The 19061-nt window shown below is 41.8% G+C and overlaps 1 protein-coding gene across 5 annotated transcripts in view; it reads left to right on the top strand.

Annotated features, from left to right (window-relative positions):
- Positions 1–5207: 5207 nt before the first annotated feature.
- The window catches only part of LOC129821989 (glutamate receptor 1-like), an 82656-nt gene continuing 68802 nt past the window's right edge, over positions 5208–19061 (top strand). For 2 of the 5 annotated variants that reach the window (XM_055879835.1, XM_055879815.1), the window contains exons 1-2: positions 5209–5695; positions 5893–6027. In XM_055879835.1, the coding sequence (XP_055735810.1) occupies positions 5611–5695; positions 5893–6027 (220 nt within the window). In that variant the 5' untranslated portion in view covers positions 5209–5610. Of the gene's footprint in view, positions 5696–5892; positions 6028–19061 lie in introns of all 5 variants that reach the window. The other 3 variants (XM_055879807.1, XM_055879798.1, XM_055879826.1) reach the window with 2 other exon arrangements.

Below are 19061 nucleotides of genomic sequence, written 5' to 3'. Positions count from 1 at the left end.
GGACTTTGAGAAGATAAAGGGTTCTTTTGGTATGTTTAGATATGGAACACGAATGTAGGTGTAACATTTTGACCTGTTTTCTGTTTCCATTGCATTTTCCGGCGACTTGATCACTCGCGGGGAAATGTGGTGAGAATAATGAGATTGTGTCATTTGGGATACTAGTTTTGAGGTAAATTGATTATAATAGAGTTTATAACTCTTGACCATAAGGTAAGCATTTGTATTGGCCATTAGAAGATAGAGATAGGTTAATTAAGGTTATGTTAGGACTTTAAAGATTGACACTATAAGACCTGTTGTTATTTTTAAATCCATGCAGATAAAGTCAAAACAGTGAAACACTTAGTTAATATTGTAAAGGAACACATAGAAAAAGGCAGACAGATGGGTCTACCCCGCACTGTTGAGACCTTGAAGGTTTGAGAGCAGAGTGGGGAGGGTGGACCAGGAAATGAGCAAGGTAGGCTGTGAAATAAGATAGGAGAGAAAGGGGTTAACATATATAAGCAGCACAGATACATTTCAAAGTAGATAAGTCACTTGACAGAGAATTGGAAAAGAATAGATATGAATGTACGCCCAAGGGAGAATTGGATATGCGGGGAATAAAAGGGACGTTCCTAGAATATGATGTACTAAGTTATTATTTAGAGTAGGTAAGGTTGATACCTGGCCAGAGCCAGGTATCAAACGAAAGAGGGTACATTGTGGACTAGGAAAGGATGGGGCCTATTGGATAATAAACTTATTTAAAATTAAACATTTATAGCTAAAAATTAGGCATAGAAGTTAAATATATAATCAGAAAGAACAAATGAGGAACTGTTTGCTAACCAGACCTGTATGTCCAAGAGTTTATACATTGCAGGTGAATTAAGGGAGAAGGTGAATCACTCGACCTGGGGGCATATCGCATTGGGAGGGTGAGACACACTGACACTGCCGAATGATCACAGAGTTAAGGAGAAGAACTGTTGCTAATAAAGCTCAGGGGTCAACTCCTTAATGAAGAATTCCCTGACCCCGACCTTTCCTCACTGTGTTCGTTCATAGAAGTGAAAGTGTTGCTTGATCTCTGGCTGATGATGTGTTCTCTGGGAGAGGGTGGGGTTTTACAGGACTGCTTGTAGTCCTGAGCTGTCTGATCAGGATACGATGGGGATGATACCATCGCAGTGCTGCCAGAACCACCACCAGTTCCAACGGACCAGGGTTCAGCCGGCCTCCTCCACCACTTCAAGACCAAGTCCCACGCCATCACCTAAGCTCTCCAATCTGGTACAGATAATAAATATAAAAGACATCTCAGATAGTGAACATTTGGGGACTGAAACTGTTTATGAGGAAAGGGAGAATATGTGTTTGGCCTACAAAACACTTAATAGAAAGGACTGTGTAGTATGTGGACATGCCAGACCTATTCTGGCTGCTCACCCATTTGTCCTAAGTAATGGGGAAGGTTGGATGTGCATCCAAATTTAACCCTGTGTAAAACTCTGAGTCTTGTGTTCCCAGAAGTCCCTCCCCAGAAGGACCATGGGGAGTTAAGGCATATGGGGGACATAACAGCTGTAACACTGGTACAGGTAGAGGTATAGACTATGGAGGGCTCCCTGCTACTACCTGCATCACTAATACCACTATTAACTAGAGGTGTTGCTGATGTATGGTGGATGTGTGGACCTGCCAGGCGGTTGACCCCATTTTTGAAAGGAAATTGTCGTTGCTCATGTGTTTTGGCCAGTCTGATACCACCGTTGCCTATTATGATAGCTAATCAACTTCTGGGAAGCTACACAGGACACAGAGGCTTGTGACCAACCCAGGAGACGGCAGAAACGTGACGCTCCTTGGTCCGAGGGTACAGATAACATGCACACCAACCTGTTGGGGGTCCCAATAGGGGTCCCCCACGAATTCCAGACATTAACCAGGAATGATGGCCTGTGGCATCTGATGCCCATCATTGGCCCAGCTATTGTTGATGTTAAAACAAAAGGTCTGGATCAATTATAAACACACCCACACAGGACTTACAGGGATGGCTGAACAATTGGATGCTGCCTCACAAACCAGTAGACACAATAGACTAACACTGGACATAAGTCTGGCCAACAAGGGAGGTGTAACAGTGTTGCACGTTTGTTCCTAACAATACTAGTCCGGATCGGAGCATTTCAAAAGCTCTGAGTGGGTTGGCAAGGTTATCAGTGGAGATGAAGGGTCTTGCAGGTGTGGATGAGAGTGGACTGTTCCCCTGGCTGGGTGGTTGTTTTGGTAAGTACACTGCAATGATGATTACTGGATTTCTGACATTAGTTGTTGTTTTTCATTTCTGTGTTGCCTGTATCATACCTTGTTTGAAGAAGTTTGTTACAGATGTGTAAGGAGCCTCTAGTATGATGCCGTTGCTTGATGCTCCAGTTGGAGAGGCTGATACGAAAACGAGCTTCCGCAGGAGAGTGGGCTGACAGAGGAGGACCCTTGGTTTGCTGTAGTTGATGTTGAATGAATAAAAAGTGATGTTTGTCCTCCCTGTTGTGAAGGTTTGAAGTTCCCGGGTGGCGACGAGCCCACCTGGTACAGGTTGCATAGAGGGATGGACCTGAGGGTTTAACATATTCTCGTTTTTTGGTTTACTAATGTGTGGTTGGCCACTCCAGGGGTAGTTATTGGAGTGGTCTCCTTTTTGGTCCTTGCTCATTTACGACTCAACTTACATTGATGCTATTGGTCTCCAAAGGGGGTGCCAGATGAATATAAACTGGCGGACCAAGTGACAGCTGGGTTTGAATCATCATTTTGTTGGTGGTGTACAGTTAATAAAAATGTGGACAATATTAACTACATTCATTTTAATGTCCAGAAACTGGGCAATTGGACTCAACAAGGCTTCGAGGCGGTCCATGGACAATTGGCAGCTACGTCCCTGATGGCATTTCAAAATAGAATCGCGGTTGATATGATATTGGCTGAACGGGGGGGGGGGTCTGTGCAATGTTTGGTGCACAGTGTTGTACCTTCATTCCCAATAACACAACTACGGATAGGAGTCTGACTGTAGCATTGGAGGGACTTCGTACCCTTAATGGTAAGATGAAACAGCATTCTGGAGTGGACACTACTATGTGGGACTCATGGATGGATGCCTTTGGTAAATATAAGACGCTGGTTTCCTCCATCCTAGTATCAATTTCTGTTTTTGCGGCCATTCTTGTACTTTGTGGATGCTGTTGCATACCATGTGCGCGCACGCTTGCTAGCCGTGTTATAACTGCCGCCATAGACCCTAATCAGGAAAGGGCCCAAATGTTCCCATTGCTTGATGATGGGGAAGCTGGACCTGTCTATCTATTTGAGGACTAAGATACTTTTATGTCACGTCTCTTGTGAGACGTGAAGAGAGGGAATCAAAAATTTGTCTTCTGACAAATTTTATCCCATAGCTTTGTCTTTTTATACTTTTATGTCACGTCTCTTGTGAGACGTGAAGAGAGGGAATTAAAAATTTGTCTTCTGACAAATTTTATCCTTTAGTTTTGTCTTTTATATACTTTTATGTCACGTCTCTTGTGAGACGTGAAGAGGGGGATTTGTAAGAAATTGTATTAGATATTGGTAACTTGTTTTAACAACTTCTCAACATTACCTATAAGTTGACACAACATACACACCCCCTCTTTCTCTTGGACATATGCTGGACACATAGGACATATACACGGCACCCACAATTCCCCTCCCCCATGACAATCACACAGACACACCCAACCCATGGTTGGACCTCAGGACAAAGAACTCTCAGGAACCAATGGAACGTGGACACCAGGCCTGATCAGGAATACCCAAGACCCAGATCGACCAACTGGAAGGCCGGACTCGCAGATCTACCTACTTTGCTTGTTGTCTATATAGTACTGAACATTTCTGGAAACTCCCTCTTTCCCGGACGATTCACTAGGAGTCAGACTGAAAGAGCCTTGCTGCAAGATTTTACTAAGATATCTTTACATGTAATTAAACGGCCTTATTATAAAATATCCACCTCGTCCTATTGTCTCCTCTTGTTCTCCTGTCAACAGTAAACGTTTTATTAACAAAAATCTAAATAGTAAAGAACAGATACCCCAGAAAACTACTTAAATCATACTTTAAAATATTTTTACTTACTTTACACCACTGCTGATAATTGTCTTGTCAATTGTTACTGTGTACATGCTTTTACCTAGTAAAGGAACATGCATTTTTAACCTGTGTCAGAAGTGTTTGGAGAGTTGTCCTGCCAAGGGGATGTTTTACTACCTATGGTTTAACTTTTGCTCTGCAGTTTTAAGTAATGTTGAACCTCTTTGTCTGGCTGTATTGTCCCGTGTCGCTTAGTTGGTATAGTATGCTACTTGCAATGTCAGCGGTATGGGTTTGATTTAGTTGGTAGAGCATGGTGCTTTCAACGCCAGTGTTGTGGGTTCGATTCCCACTGGGGCAAAGTATGAACATATATGCACTCATTACAGTAAATTGCTCGGGATAAGAGCGTCTACTAAATTATTAAAAAATATATATTGATTTAAGCCTTTCAAGTGTTCGAATAGACAGGATCAATTGTTTCTTCCGTTTGCAAAAACCTACACTATGGCGCCAATCTAAACAGAAAAACAAATATTATGCTGTCCAAAAAAGAACAAACACTCTAAAAAATATATTCTCTGTCAGTGTCTCTCCCACGATCCAAAGTCACAAGGCTCCAGACAAGAGATCAGTCGTGGGTTCAAACAAGGCTGTAATGAGGTTATTATCAGGCCAATCAGGCAATCACGCAGCATTCTACGGCGCCCATTCTTTTCCGACGTCCTTGAATAGTGCGCGCAGAGTTGATCTCGGTTGCCAGTGAAGACAAATCCGACGTCTTGTTTTCTTATTTCTGCTCCAGCAGCAGAATTTAAACACTTTGTCCTATATGCTATTATGTGACAGAGCAGTTGAATGGGCTATACATTTTATTATCTGCAATAACCTAATAAAGTGTCAATATTTTTTACTATACTTGTGTACATAAATATCGTTATTAACTAATCCATTTAGGTTACACTTTATTACCAAAAATAGACAGGTAAAGAGCTGCATGCACGATCATTATGCCATAAACGTATTGGCAACTGCACTACTTTAACAGTTACAAAGGTGGTACAGTCTGGGCAAGGGATTTGGGCATTCCCAGTGCTGTGCCAATTTATTTACGCGTCATTTTCAGAGTGTGTGAATACTGTGCGAGAATGATAAAACCATCGTTCCCTCCCATTTCATACTGATATAATAATTGAAGCTCCGCAGACTATATCTAATGTAGGTAGGGCTCTCGGTCGGTTCGTTTTTTGGCATGGTTATTCTTCTTAGGTCTGCGTGCACAGCAGAGTCAGCGAAAGAGAGTGCATAGGGAGAGCGCGATTCTGACGCTGCTATGAGACCAGGCTGCAATACATTCTGCAAATTCAGTTTGTCTATTACAACTATGGATGCATTGTGAGTCAGTGAACTGACAGAGCCTTGTGAGGAACAGAAGCAGACCTTTTGGAATTTGTCTCTTTGTTCGTCGCCAATGCAAAAGGAAATATGCAGCGAAGCTTTACCTTGGTCTTTGTCAGTTTTTGTGTTGGGTTTTGCTATGGGTCAAGTTTCCCAAGTAATATCAATATAGGTGAGTATTATCAACACGCAATGCTTATTATATCACCACTGCATCCTGTTAGTTTGATATCTAAACGGCTGCGTATTTCCAAAGTTGCATGATACGTCAAATTCTGTAATTACGTTCAAATGTTCGTTGAATGATGACAGTTGATGTGAACCTACTTTCAACCATGTCTTCAATGATTGTCTTTGTCTTGCTAACAGGGGGATTGTTCCCAAAGGGCTCCCATGAAAATGAGGTTTTTCATTTTGCACTCTCCCATCACCAGGATATCCCCAGACTGGTACCACAAGTGGACATGGTCGACACCGCAAGTAGCTTTGCTATGACATATGCATGTAAGTTTGAGCTTTTATCCCCCGAATGAAGAGTACATGTAATTGCAGTGTTCCCACTTTGATGACAGTTAGTGTTCGCGGGTGTTCAAATGCTGTCTGGATTGCATTAACATCTGTTGCTTTAACAAATGTCAAAGATAATGTCATTCACTCCTTCTAAATTCTAACATTTTGATTTTGGAGGTAGGAAAGGATCCTACCTAGGCACACATGCCTCCATAAATCTGCAGTGTTCTGATAGATTAAAACATTTTAATGCACCATATGTTGGCATCATGCAACTACTTTTTTTGTCTTTCATTTTGTCTAAGGAAGCTGCCCAACAGTTGGAGAATAATGGGCATTAATGGCGCCAGAAACTACTGAGAGATGTTCTTTTATTAATCATTTCAGTCATGAAATGTGTCAACCAACAGGGGGAGTTGAGCTGTATCAGGGGGAAATGATGTGCAACAGCACTATCAGGGAACCCTAATTTACAAAATATGAGAAGCAAATTATCTGAAAAATACACAACCTACTCAATTGAGTATCCTATAATAAAAGAAATTCAGGCTGTCTTCCTAAGTTTCCTCAAACTTCCAAGAATGTTAACCTCAGCCCTGTCTACATAAAAGGCATTGGACTACTAGACAGTGGCTTTGTGTTCAGGGCTCTTGTTATAAGAGATCAGTGATTCCGTATTGTTCCTATCAATGCTTCCTGATTCTAGACATTAGTGTGAGCTGTTCAGGACATCTGGATTTGCTTTAGGAAGGGGAAGCGGTGTTTTTATCAGTTGATTTAAATAGTCAATGTCTATCTAGATTATGTACTGCACATGTAAATAAACTGGGCTATCTAGGTTACGTGTATGTATTGTACATTTAAATAGACTGGACTATCTTGATTCTGTACTATACATTTAAATAGACTGGACTATCTAGATTATGTATTGTGCGTTTAAAAAGACGTAGACGATGTAGGTTATGCACTGTAAATTACATCTTTTCTTCAGGTAGCACAATTGATCTTAGTCATGATCAACGTCATACTGATACTTGGCTGTATAAGATAGGAGACAACCTATTGATGGATTTCACGGTCGGGTCACTCTATTGTTATGGACGTCCTCAGCCCGACTGACTCCCATTCTGACTGTGCTCCCCCAGGCATTCTCAATGGGGGCCAATAATGATTTTGTCTTAAGTACACTATAGTGTCTTGGGAATGCAAGGATATTTTTAAAGAAAGCAAACCATTAGTAGGAAACCCTTTTGTCATCATTATGATACTGTCAGATTTACTTTAGACAGATGGCTATGTTGCCATAATCTAGCAACCATCATCATAAAAAAACATAATTGAATTGCCCAGGGTGAGTGAGAGGAATGGCAAGACATGGAGAGCCACAATAACAGTTACAATAATAACTGTATAGTAGAATAATAATAACATCCAATTATTCTATTAGAACCATTAACTAGGCTACCAATAACTCAGAGAAACCACTTGATGCCTACCATGGTGAAGGATTAATGCGGAATGCATTGAGGTTATTCAGGCTAATGTGTCTGCATGCATCACAAACACGTTCAAACTCATCTACAGACAGGGTCTCAGGAAGTGCAGACACAGCTGCCTGCTTTTCCGAGGCAGCACAGTATCACTCACCTTGTAGAAAGCTCGGACACTAATGGTAAATGGAGTTAGTGGACTCTTGACAGTCTCTTGTGCCACACACGACCTAAGGTGTCCCATATAGCTACATGTCTTAAAGGGATATTTCAGGATTTTGGCAACTCCCCAGAGTCAGATGAACTTGTGGATAAAAATGTTATGTCTCTGCGTGCAGTTTGAAGGAAGTTGCTAACAAACGTTAGCGCAATTGCTAACTAGCTTCACCACAATAACTGGGACTCTATGTTAACTGCTAGCATGCTGTCATTGCGCTAACGCTAGTTAGCATTGGGACACAAAACTAGATCTACCTTCATATTGGATGCAGTCATCAAAATGGTATCATGAGTCATTAAAATGGTATCCATGGGTTCATCTGATTCTGGGGAAATAGAATTTGCCAATATCTAACTAGAAATGCGCATATTTGCAACATGTTTTTTTTCTGGAAACTTGAATGAAGTCGGCCTAAATATTTTGGTTACATTTTGTTATAAACTCCAGGACATGTCCAGAGCAGATTGTGGATAAATACTTTTCATATTTTTATGCATTTTTGGCTCATTTTTCCAAAGAAAATGTTATCTAGAACAAAAAATGTACAACATATTAACAATTCCCTCTGGGCAGGTCTGGATAATATAGCTAAGCATAACCACACAAAATGTGAAATGTGGTGAATGCAGATTCTTCTGAAGCTGAGAAAAATAAATTGCCGTGTGGGAAGAGTCTGAGTTTCGGAAAATTGCAGTTAAAGACAAGTACACTGAAATAAGACTACCAAATGCCAAACACCGATTTAGATCAAATCACTGTCTCTTCAAAGTAAATAGGTAAATATAGTCTAGTTCGTAACATGCTGTATGAAATGGGCTTTTAAAGTATATGTAATTCAATGTAGCGAGCTTTGAAATGATTGATCTATCTACATTTTAAAATTCTAAATGTGACATTTTTATGTTTCTTTTTTGATAATACTAATATGAACGGACCAAAATACCAACAAATCTCAAAATTGATAGTTCGATGCAAAAATGGCATTTCAGCCTGGTCTTAAAGACCTGTAAGGTATTCAAACATTTCTATAAATACTTGATATTTACTGTCTGACCACCTAAAGCTAACCACCACAAGTGTATAGGTTGAAGTCATATGCCCCAAGGGCAATGTTGGGGCATAGACAAAATAAGTGGTGATGGTTACAGTGTATTCTAGTCCAGTAAAACCAAGTGCTGTTTATTCAAAAGACTGGTTTTCCAGTGAAAAGGTTGAGAAAACCAATTTCAATGACTAGATATACACTGCTCAAAAAAATAAAGGGAACACTTAAACAACACAATGTAACTCCAAGTCAATCACACTTCTGTGAAATCAAATTGTCCACTTAGGAAGCAACACTAATTGACAATAAATTTCACATGCTGTTGTGCAAATGGAATAGATAAAAGGTGGAAATTATAGGCAATTAGCAAGACACCCCCCAAAACATGAGTGATTCTGCAGGTGGTGACCACAGACCACTTCTCAGTTCCTATGCTTCCTGGCTGATGTTTTGGTCACTTTTGAATGCTGGCGGTGCTCTCACTCTAGTGATAGCATGAGACGGAGTCTACAACCCACACAAGTGGCTCAGGTAGTGCAGTTCATCCAGGATGGCACATCAATGCGAACTGTGGCAAAACGGTTCGCTGTGTCTGTCAGCGTAGTGTCCAGGGCATGGAGGCCCTTCCAGGAGACAGGCCAGTACATCAGGAGACGTGGAGGAGGCCGTAGGAGGGAAACAACCCAGCAGCAGGACCGGTACCTCCGCCTTAGTGCAAGGAGGTGCACTGCCAGAGCCCTGCAAAATGACCTCCAGCCGGCCACAAAATTGATCAGAAATACAGTGTAGACATCGTTAATGTTGTAAATGACTATTGTAGCTGGAAACAGCAGATTTTTAATGGAATATCTACATAGGCGTACAGAGGCTCATTATCAGCAAAAATCACTCCTGTGTTCCAATGGCACGTTGTGTTAGCGAATCTAAGTTTATCATTTTAAAAGGCTAATTGATCATTAGAATACGCCTTTTGCAAGCATGTTAGTACAGCTGAAAAGTGTTGTTCTGATTAGATTAAAGAAGCAATAAAACCTGCCTTCTTTAGACTAGTTGGGTATCTGGAGCATCAGCATTTGTGGGTTCGATTACAGGCTCAAAATGGCCAGAAAACAAAGAACTTTCTTCTGAAACTCATCAGTCTATTCTTGTTCTGAGAAATGAAGGCTATTCCATGCGAGAAATTGCCAAGAAACTGAAGATCTCGTACCATGCTGTGTACTACTCCCTTCACAGAACAGCGCAAACTGTCTCTAATCAGAATAGAAAGAGGAGCGGGAGGCCCCGGTGCACAACTGAGCAAGAGGACAAAGTACATTAGATTGTCTAGTTTGAGAAACAGACACCTCACAAGTCCTCAACTGGCATAGTAGTACCCGCAAAACACCAGTCTCAACGTCAACAGTGAAGAGGCGACTCCGTGATGCTGGCCTTCTAGGCAGAGTTCCTCTGTCCAGTGTCTGTGTTCTTTTGCCCAATCTTAATATTTTATTTTTATTGGCCAGTCTGAGATATGGCTTTTTCTTTGCAACTCTGTCTAGAAGGCCACCATCACAGTCACCTCTTCACTGTTGACGTTGAGACTGGTGTTTTGCGATGCATATCTGTATTCCCAATCATAATTAATTCATTTCAATTGACTGATTTCCTTATATGAACTGTAACTCAGTAAAATCTTTGAAATTCTTGCATGTTGCGTTTATATTTTTGTTCAGTATATATGCAGTCAAGGTAAAGTAAAATCTATGTTCCCATTTATAAAGCATTTATAGCTAAGCACTTAATATTAATCAATTGTACAGTTTGCCACTGCTCTATAACACCAACATTAAACATCTATATATGAATTCTATACAGTCAATGTAATTTTATTTATATTTTCCCATTCATAAAGGATTTATGAAGAATTTAAAAAGAAAAGGGACACAACACATAATTGTAAAGGAAATATAAACATTTTATATCAATTTTCCAGATGTAGCACATAAAACATTGGCTGAGGAGATCGCCGAAAAATCCTACTATTGACATTTTTTCAGTTTGACTTTCAACAAATATTCACTGCATTGAAATTCAATTCCCCATTTCAGACTCGTAGCTCGCAATAACAAATTTAGTGAGTAAAACATACTTACACAGGGTGGTAAAGATAGCTAGCATTTTCCCCTTATTCACTAATGTAGCTAGCTGGAAGCTAGCTAAGCCCCTGGAAATGTCAACACGTTTTCCAACTTGGTCAATAAACATTACAAAATCATCACAAAACTCATAAAACATTTAGTTAACAATGGTATCTATCTTACTATTTTAAGACTTACATTGTACTTTTGCACATTACGAACCTTTAACAACATGACAAATTAAGCGACAGAAACATCATAACGTTTTTTTCCATTTTGTCTGCACAGCCACAGAAGGAAAGTGTGAGAGGTCTTTGAAATGTCACTTCCTGGTGACCTCTCGCTTCTACAAAAATCATCCATAAAACTAATAAAACATTTATTTAACCTTTTGGTTCACTATTTCATGACTGAAAGTGTACGTACCGTGGCTTGCGAAAGTATTCACCCCCTTAGCATTTTTCCTATTTTGTTGCCTTACAAACTGTTTTTTTGGGGGGGTGGTTGTATCATTTGATTTACACACCATGCCTACCACTTTGAAGATTCAAAATATTTTTTTATGTGAAACAAACAAGAAATAAGACAAAAAAACTGAAACTTGAGCGTGCATTACTATTCACCCCCGCAAAGTCAATACTTTGTAGAGCCACCTTTTGCAGCAATTACAGCTGCAAGTCTCTTGGGGTATGTCTCTATAAGCTTGGCACATCTAGCCACTGGGAGTTTTGCCCATTCTTCAAGGCAAAACTGCTTCAACTCTTTCAAGTTGGATGGGTTCCGCTTGTGTACAGCAATCACAGATTCCACAGATTGTCAATTGGATTGAGGTCTGGGCTTTGCCTAGGCCATTCCAAGACATTTCAATTTTTCCCCTTAAACCACCCGAGTGTTGCTTTAGCATTACACTTAAGGTCATTGTCCTGCTGAAAGGTGAAGCTATGTCCCAGTCTCAAATCTCTGGAAGACAAACAGGTTTCCCTCAATAATTTCCCTGTATTTAGCGCCATCCATCATTCCTTCAATTCTGACCAGTTTCCCAGTCCCTGCCGATGAAAAATATCCCCACAGCTTGATGCTGACACCACCATGCTTCACTGTAGAGATGTTGTTCTCGGGGTGATGAGAGGTGTTGGGGTGGCGCCAGACATAGCGTTTTCCTTGATGGCCAAATGCAATTTTAGTCTCATCTCATCATAGTCTCAAATCTCTGGAAGACAAACAGGTTTCCCTCAATAATTTCCCTGTATTTAGCGCCATCCATCATTCCTTCAATTCTGACCAGTTTCCCAGTCCCCGCCGATGAAAAATATCCCCACAGCTTGATGCTGACACCACCATGCTTCACTGTAGAGATGTTGTTCTCGGGGTGATGAGAGGTGTTGGGGTGGCGCCAGACATAGCGTTTTCCTTGATGGCCAAATGCAATTTTAGTCTCATCTGTCCAGAGTACATTCTTCCATATGTTTGGGTAGTCTCCCACATGCCTTTTGGCGAACACCAAACATGTTTGCTTATTTTTTCTGGCCACTCTTCCGTAAAGCCCACCTCTGTGGAGTGTACGGTTTAAAGTGGTCCTATGGACAGATATTCCAATCTCCACTGTGGAGCTTTGCAGCTTCTTCAGGGATATGTTTGGTCTCTTTGTTGCCTCTCTGATTAATGCCCTCCTTGCCTGGTCCGTGAGATTTGGTGGGCGGCCCTCTCTTGGCAGGTTTGTTGTGGTGCCATATTCTTTCCATTTTTTAATAATGGATTTAATGGTGCTCCATGGGATGTTCAAAGTTTCTGATATTTTTTTATAACCCAACCCTGATCTGTACTTCTCCACAAACTTATCCTGACCTGTTTGGAGAGCTCCTTGGTCTACATAGTGCCGCTTGCTTGGTGGTGCCCCTTGCTTAGTGGTGTTGCAGACTCTGGGGCCTTTCAGAACAGGTGTATATATACTGAGATTATGTGACAGATCATGTGACACTTAGATTGCACACAGGCGGACTTTATTTAACTAATTATGTGACTGCCGAAGGTAATTAGTTGCACCAGATCATATTTAGGAGCTTAATAGCAAAGGGGGTGAATACATATGCACATATGCACTTTTCCGTTTTATTTTTTTAGGAATTTTTTTAAACAAGTAATTTTTTTCATTTCACTTCACAAATTTGGACTATTTTGTGTATGTCCATGAAATCCAAGTAAAACTATGTTTAAATTACAGGTTTTAATGCAACAAAATATGAAAAACACCAAGGGGGTGAATACTTTTGCAAGGCACCTTGCAAAGCTGTCATCAAGGCACAGGGTGGCTACTTTGAAGAATCTCACATATAAAATATATTTTGATTTGTTTAACACTTTTTTGGTTACTACATGATTCCATATGTGTTATTTCAAAGTGTTGATGTCTTCACTATTATTCTACAGTATAGAAAATAGTAAAAATAAAGAAAAAACATTAAAAGAATAGGTGTGTCCAAACTTTTGACTGGTACTGTACATGGTTTAGTGCTATCACTATGTTGAAGCCAATACTTTCGACTATAGGGATAACTGAGCTGTAACCTACAGTATGTGTGTTTGGTGGAAGAGGTGAACAGCATATTTACAGTACACACCAGTTTCCCCTCATGACAGTGGTGAAAAGTCATAGCTGGAAAGACGATCATGTTAAAGGTCCATGTGTAATACAGAACTAATCCTGTGTGATTACTTTGATATAGCAAGAAATTGTTACCTAAGTGACGTTGGTGTCTCCAAGGAGCTTGTGCCTGCTATGTGAATTGTTTAGCGGGCCCCTGCCTCAATGAACCCATTTAACCTTTTCATGCGCAAGTTCCAAACATCTCTAACGGTCGCCCCAGCGTGAGTTTTTTTTAATGCACGTGATGTCAGAATGCACTCACTGTTCCAAAATGTGATTGTTATGCAACAAGACAGTTAACCCACACTGCCCTCAAACCAAGGTACGCTACTTGCTAGTTATCTATAGGCTGTTTCAACTTGTCAATTTCAAATTATTTTCTAACAAATTACATTTTCTTACAACAGTTTGAATTGAGGTGTGTTCCGCCTCATTACTTCACATATGTAGGCCATTTCACTGTTGCGGACAATTTTTGTTTGAGGCAGACAAACTTCTTTGAGGAGAGCCCAAGCGTTTCCCCAATTAAGTATGAAGACAGTGTTCATCTAGTCAGAACAGACCTTGTACTAACTTTTTCCCCCAGGCACATTTTTTGGCTGGCGGCCGCATTGCCTTCATTGTTTTCCTTACAAATAATGTGTGCATAACTATCAAAGTAAGTTCCTTATTTTCTGTATATCGTGTTGTCCTTTCTACTGTTGCATACCGTATGTATGTATGTATGCATGTATGGGGAATAATGTATTGTGTTTTATTCAAATTTCTTCAAGTTCTGGTGACAAATCATGCATTCCGATTCTTGCATAGATTGTAATAGACACATATGTAAAATACTTAAGGATGTACTGATTATGAGCTTATGCTAAGCTATTGTCCAGCTATGTGTGGTGCCATGTTTGTTGACATCATACAATGCATTCTGGTTCACTTTAGGGTCTGTCAGACAAAAGATGTTAGAAAAAAAACAAGGTGAAGGGATAGTTCATTCGACTAACTTATGGTGCTGTCAAGACAACTGGGAACTTGGAAGAATCATGACGTCAGTGATCTTCAGGTCGGAAAGCCAGAGCTCAAGAAGAAGTTGGAATTCCGGGTTGGATGATCGGTTTCCCAGTCGGCGCTAATTCCCAGTTGTCTGCGATTTCCGAGTTCCCAGTTGTTTTAAACACAGCTTCAGATTGTAACTGGTAGCTCAGGGTTGCCAGCTCAGACCCTCCTTTCCAAGGGTTTAAATTTGATTTAGTGTATAAACTTCCTGTGTTTGAACCCCATTTATCGATAAATCCCCCATCATAGTAATATTTCCTGCATAATTTCCCCCCATGATACCCTTCTCCATTTCTACCCCCCCCATTGACTTGAAAACCCAACAAATCCCCCTAAAATGGTTTTATGCCCATTTTCGCACCACGTTTAGTATCAGGAATCAAGGTAAGACCCAAGTGCAGACTGAAGTAACAATGTTTATTGTAACCACTGGGGCAGGCAAGCGACAGGTCAAAGCAGGCAGGGGGTCAATAATCCAGAGCAGAGGACAAGGTACAGGACAGCAGGCAGGCTCAGACGGACAGGTACAGGCAGAGGTAAAAAAAAAACGAAGGATGAGGAAAAGAGAGACTAGAGAAAAACAGGAGCTGAGACAAAACGCTGGTAGGCTTGAACAAAAAAGACAAACTGGCAACATACAGAACACACAGGTATAAATGCACAAGGGATAATGGGCGACACCTGGAGGGGGGTGGAGACAAGCAAAACCGATCAGGGCATGACAGTAACCTCCCCCCCACTCTAGTGACACCATCTGGGCACATACCTGGTTGAGCGGGGTGCCGGCGCTGGAACTCAGATGCCTGGGTCCAGGATGTTCCTAGCGGAGACCCAGCACCTTTCCTCCGGGCCATAACCCTCCCAGTCAACCAGGTACTGGAATCCCCTGCCCCGAGGTCGAACCTTCAGGAGGCATCTCACCATGTAAGCTGGTCAGCCATCGATGAGACAAGGGAGAAGAGTGGGCCTGGAAACAGGAGACAAGGGGCAGTCAGACATGGTTTTAACTCTAGACACAAAATAGGTAGGAAAAATAGAGAGTACAGGGCAACAGAGGAAAAACAGCAGAGGGGCTAATGATCTTGGAGCGGGGGGGTCTCGGCTTCTGGGGTAGTAGCCGCGGCACTATAGCGGCATACCAGCACCTCAGGCTTGACCTTCTTGGATACCGGTCAGGGCTGTGGAAGCTAAGTGGCCCGGGCCTTGCTGATCCCCTCCCGGAAATCCTGGTACTTTGCGGAGCAGGCGAAGAGAACCGGGGCAAATTTCCAAGCCCCAGGCAGGCAGAGCTAACTTCAGGCAATGAGTGTGGCAGGACAGGCTCCAGCCCACGATGGCACCAGTAGCCCAGTCAATGGAGGGATTGTGTCGCTGGAGCCAAGAGATTCCCAATACCACAGGAACCTGCAGAGACTCAACCAGCAGGAATTGGATCGTCTCACTGTGGTTCCCCAACACTTGTAGGTTGACGGGGATGGTCTGGTGGGTGACCCGGCCTATAGAGCGCCCGTCTAGCGCTCTAACACCCAGGGGAATGGAGGGGGGTTGATTGGGGATGCCCAGCTCGGACGCCAGGGTAACGTTCATTATACTCATATTGGCCTCCCAACCTCCTGGAGGCAGCCTAGCCCTGCATCGGCTCGAGAAGAGGCAACTCGGCAGTCTTCGGAGGCTCTTGGATTTACTCAGGTAATCTCAGATTCTCTCTGGGTCTTCTGTAGTTCATCAGATGCAAGGTGGGATCCTTGAGTGAGCGATTGGAACCGCAATCAGACCTCTTCTCCCTCCTACGTTCCCATAACCATCTATTGATCTAGATGGTTAAGGTGATGAGTGAGTTGAGACCCGTCGGTAGTTTCCGGGCTGCAAGCTCGTCCTTTACCCCCGTCGATAACCCGTGCAGGAACGTGACGAACAGCGCTTCCGAGTTCCAGGTACCCTCCGTTAACAGCGAACGGAACTCCACCACAGTGTGGCAGACTGAGGGAGTCCTGCCGAAGCTGGAGTAACCTCCGGGCAGCCTCTCTCCTGGACACCGGAGCCTCAAAAACCTCTCACCACCGCCACAAATACCTCCAGACTGAAGTAACACTGTTTATTGTAACCACCGGGGCAGACAAACGATAGGTCAAGGCAGGCAGGGGTCAATAATCCAGAGCAGAGGCCAGGATGGCAGGCAGGCTCAGGTCAGGCAGAGGTTGGTAATCCAGAGGTGGAGCAAAAGTACAAGACGACAGGCAGGATCAGAGACAGGCAGTGGTCAGGTACAAAGTCAGGACAGGCAAACGTTAAAGAAAAAACAAGACACAAAAAAAAAAGAGAGACTAGGGACAACCAGGAGCTGAGACAATCCGCTGGTAGACTTGAACAATCAAGACGAACTGGCAACATAAACACAAGTATAAATACACAGGGGATAATGGGGCAGATGGGTGACACCTGGAGAGGGGTGGAGCCAAGCACAAGGACAGGTGAAACAGATCAGGGCATGACAGTTAGACTAAGCAGTATACTTGTATTTGGGGTGATGATCTGTGAGGTGATAACATTTTATTTGCTTTGTGATTTGTCAAAAACGGTAAACTACTTGTCAAGTCATGTGCTCCGGTTCTTGTATGCACTGTAACAAGTACATCGAAGATTTGTAATATGCTAGAAAGGGGCCAAACTCAGTTCATATTTTTAAGGCAATGGGCGCAGCCATATTGACTTTGACTTTGTTTATTTGCCTCTTATAGTGAATGGCATTCTGGGATTAGGGCATTTTCGCTTGTCAAATATAAGCAAACATGGCTGCCATCATAAAGAATTTAGCTGCCGTTAAGCATAGCTGGCACATATCTCTTTTCTAAATAATATTAAATTTCTCCCTTGTGCTCACCAGAGATGTGATGCGTTGTAAACAAGTCTAGCTGTGAGGTCGCTAAATTATGTTTCATTTTTTGTCAGCGCAACCTGCTATTTAGACTTGTTTATGGAATAAGTTTGGCTGTGGATGTGTTCCATGTGATGTTTGGATGATGAAGTTTGCATTTATCTTTTGCATTAAAAGATCAAACTGAGGACTAAAGTTGTGAAGACTTTTATTTCTCATCAGTAGAAAACATTGTTTAGATGCTTTTCAGACAAGAATGCTGGTTACACATGTTTGTTGCATCATACGTTCTGTTGCTACTGTTCCAATCACGTATTTGCGACGGCACGCCGCAGGGACCATTCAACAATGATCACAAACATCTGACCGCACGCGTCAAAGGGTTAATCTATTATTCATTACATCATAACTAAACTGGTTATTCTCTGCAGTTAAGAATTGTGAATATGTGCTATTAACTCTGGGGTAATGCAGAAGGGGAAGTGCAGTTGTTAAGAATCTTTTTAAGTAGGAGGGGATTGAAAGTATTTAGCAGCTGTAGGACATATGTTCTCCTGTGGTTAGGCTCTGTAATGCTTAGATTACAATATCAAGGGGAGTAGCAGGTATCCAGATGATAGCCATACTCCATAAACTGTGACAAGACATTGCTTGTTTGTATAAAATGACAATGTGATCTGATAGGAGCAGCATGCTTAATCAGGAGCCTGTGGTGTTGTCCCGCGGGGGAGCGCAGTGACCACTAGATATGGCACGGACCTCAGTGTGGGCAGTTGGACAGAAGAGTATGTGGGAATCAAAGGCTAAATGTTGTTGTCCTCTCCAGTGCGTATGGGCAATTCCATGGTAACGGAATTAAGCTCAGACTCAGATTTTCACTTTAAAATGTATACCAAACAAAAAAACTTTGATTCAAAACTTTAACAAACCATGCACTTTACGCACAACGACTACTTTTAACTATTTCCACAGAACGTTTAAAAAAAACACATTTACATTAAGAACTGTCCAGATACAAACTGAGGGAGATTTGACCATAATTCTGTAACCAAACTTTGGTTGTGCACATTTTTTCCAGTAAATATTTTTTAGATTTGTATTTACTGTGTAAAGTGTTCAAAATAGTCATTGTCCAAAGAGTCTCAGTGTAATTCCATTACAGGCAAAGATATTGTGCCGCCTTAAGCCCCTGGTCTGCTCCCATTGTTTGGGTATTCTATGCTTGTCAGTCTAGACTACTGTCTCTCTATTGTGTGGCATACATCCATCAATGTGAGTGCATTGTTTGCCTCCTGCCTAAAGGTGTGGCTAGAATATTGAGGAATGAGTGACGTGACTATCTAATTTATTGTCTGATGCAGCAGCATTCATTTACATTGATTCCGAACAAAAGCACCATATTTCAAAAGACAATGCAAAGTAATTGATCTTGGTAACTCTTGAGGCCTAAGGGAATTCATGTACAATATGTCTGGATAAAACAATTGGCATGTTGTCAAATTTTGAATGCGTGTGTGTGTTTTGTCACATGAATAGGACATCTGGACTAACAAGTGCAATCCTGTACACAATCAGTCTTTCTCAGAT

The sequence above is a fragment of the Salvelinus fontinalis genome, chromosome 2, assembly GCF_029448725.1.
Source record: "Salvelinus fontinalis isolate EN_2023a chromosome 2, ASM2944872v1, whole genome shotgun sequence".
Classification (NCBI taxonomy): domain Eukaryota; kingdom Metazoa; phylum Chordata; class Actinopteri; order Salmoniformes; family Salmonidae; genus Salvelinus; species Salvelinus fontinalis.
This window is presented reverse-complemented; position numbering and strand designations above follow the sequence as displayed.